Source organism: Plasmodium reichenowi, chromosome 8 (genome assembly GCF_001601855.1).
Source record: "Plasmodium reichenowi strain SY57 chromosome 8, whole genome shotgun sequence".
NCBI classification, from domain to species: domain Eukaryota; phylum Apicomplexa; class Aconoidasida; order Haemosporida; family Plasmodiidae; genus Plasmodium; species Plasmodium reichenowi.
In genome coordinates, this window is record NC_033653.1 from 261867 (window position 1) to 264761 (window position 2895).

Here is a 2895-nt window from a genome sequence, read left to right on the forward strand (position 1 = left end):
ATATATTATATATATATATGGGTGACCATAAGAATGTGTGCTTTGCATGATATATAATATATATATATATAATATATATATATATATATATATATATATATTTTTTTTTTTTTTTATTTATCTCCTTGTATATAGTGGAGTGCGCCTTATCATTTGCCTCCAACATCTCGGGGACCATACTATACCTAATAACGTTCCAACTTATGAATTTACGAAAATATGAAGAACTCAAAGGAATTAATATTACGAATTATATTAAAGATAACAATATTTCAAAAGAGAATTCATTTTTAACATTTCTTGTGTATCCTTATATTCCCGATTATTTAAAAAATATATTATCAAACATTTTAATCTTTATAATGCCATATAATACTTTAGAGAAAAAATATGATAATAAGATATTTTTTAATAATAAAGATTTATATTCATCTATTATAATGGATACATTTATAAACGAATTTATATGTTCGTTTTTAAGTTATATATTATTATATATATATATGTTTACAAAAAATAATTTATCACAACCCATAAATATTAATTTAATATTAACACAAATAATATCCTTATTCTCAAGTAAATATAAACATATTATATGTGGACCATATATGAGCTTAAGTTGGATAATACATGATGCTTATCTAAAGAAGTATCCTTTATATTTTTCTATAATGTTAATGCTTTCACATTTCTATGCTTATAAACTAGCAACCCTTCTACTTAAAATACCTACAATATCCTTGACAGAAGCAAAAAGATATTTTCATAACATTAATTATGATTCTTTAAACAAATATACAGATAAAAATGGAGATGTTAACTTGCACTCGCTCCCTGACCATCTTATAAACAATAGTCCCTTGCTAAATACATATCTTTCCAAAATTGCCAAATTTTATTTTACAACCTTTATATTTAAAATACATAAAAAAAAAGGTCTGAAAAGTGAATGAATAAGTGGAACCATTTTTTTTTTTTTTTTTATGAATAACGGTGCGAGTCACGCAGTGCAGAGCATTACAAAAAAGTAAATATAAATAAATAAGAGATTACATTATATATATCTGACGCACAAACATATATATGTAAATATATATATATATATATATATATATATATAAATAAACAAGGGCATATTTTTTTCTTTTTTTTTGTACAATTTAAACATATACATATATAAAAATATATAAATATATAAATATATAAAATATATAAATATACTTTAACAAATATTACACAGATCCCTTCCTTTTTAATATACATATATCTACTTGATATAATTTATTTATTTTATTTTTTTTTTTTTTTTGGAATAGTCTTTAAAAAAATATAAAAATGGCCCTTTTTTCCTTATTATTAAAAATATATAAATATATCCATATAAGTTTTTAATACATCAAATCATAAATGTATACATATATATATATATATATATATATATATATTATATATATTTTATATATATATATATTTTTTTTTTTTTTTTTTTCCTTTTAGTGTTATAAAAAGTACATAATTCCTTTTCCTTTCTTATCACTATTAATATTGATTACAAATGCATAATATAATAATTAAACATCTACATAATTATATATATATTATATATTTAAAAAATAATATATATTTTTTATTATTATGCTTTGAATTTATAGATATAAAAAAAAAAAAAAAAAAAAAAACCGAAATAAATTGGCATTATAATATTATATATATATATAATAATATTATTATAATTTGATACTTAAATTATCGAGCAATTGTTTCGTAATATATTATATATATATATATATATATATATATTACTATGATAATATAATATATATAAAAATATAGTAGTAGTTAAATACAATTATATAAATATATATATATATATATATATATATAATATAATATAATATTTTTTAATATAGCATTATTATTCATTTTATATACTATACATAAAAACAAACTATTACATATATATATATATAATATATATTTTTTATAATAATATTTTTATTTATATAACGTGTGCGTATCAAGTTATTAAAAAAAAAAATAATAATACAGGAAGAAGAATGAAAGTATAAATAATTTAATTCTTATAATATATGTATAATATATATATTATATTATATTATATTATATTATATTATATTATATTATATTTGTATGTAATTATAATGAAATATATATATATATATATATATATATATATATATATATATATTTAATATATATATATTTCCTTTTTTTATACCCTATAATTTGATACATTTTTAAAAGTATATATTTTTTTTTTTACTACTATTTTTATATATCTATATAAAAAAAAGAAAAAAAAAAATTTTAAGATATATATATATTAAATATTATACATTTTATATATAATATATATATATATTTTATAATATACATAATATATATTTATATATATTTAATATATTATATATAATACATAATATATATATAATATTATATATATATAATAATATATATGTTGATTATATATATAATTTTTTTAATATTTTTTTTACATTCTCATTTTATGATACTTTTATTGATACATTGAAAACAGAAAAAGAAAAAAAAAGAAGAAAAAAAGAATATAATTCAATTATATATATAATATATATATATTTATATATATTATGAATTCATTACTTATACATACATATATATATATATATATATAAAATAATCATTTGTTATATAATAAAAGTAATAATTTTTTTTTTTCTTCTTTTTTTTTTTTTTTTTTTTTTTTTTTTTTTTTTTTTTTAAAAAATTAAATATATAAAAATTTTTTAAATAAAAAAATTTGAAAATAAAATTAAAAAATTAAATTTATATAAAAATTTTATTTTTTTTTTTTTTTTTTTTTTTTTTTTTTTAAAAAAAAAAAAAAAAAAA

General features: G+C 14.1%; 1 protein-coding gene across 1 annotated transcript in view; it reads left to right on the forward strand.

Moving 5' to 3' along the window:
• The window catches only part of PRSY57_0806800 (putative membrane protein), a gene marked incomplete at both ends in the record, with an annotated part of 2154 nt that extends 1198 nt beyond the window's left edge, over nucleotides 1-956 (forward strand). The window contains one exon of the mRNA XM_020114711.1: nucleotides 136-956. Within this exon, the coding sequence (XP_019970551.1) occupies nucleotides 136-956 (821 nt within the window). The remainder of the gene's footprint in view (nucleotides 1-135) is intronic.
• Between the last annotated feature and the right edge of the window lie 1939 nt (nucleotides 957-2895).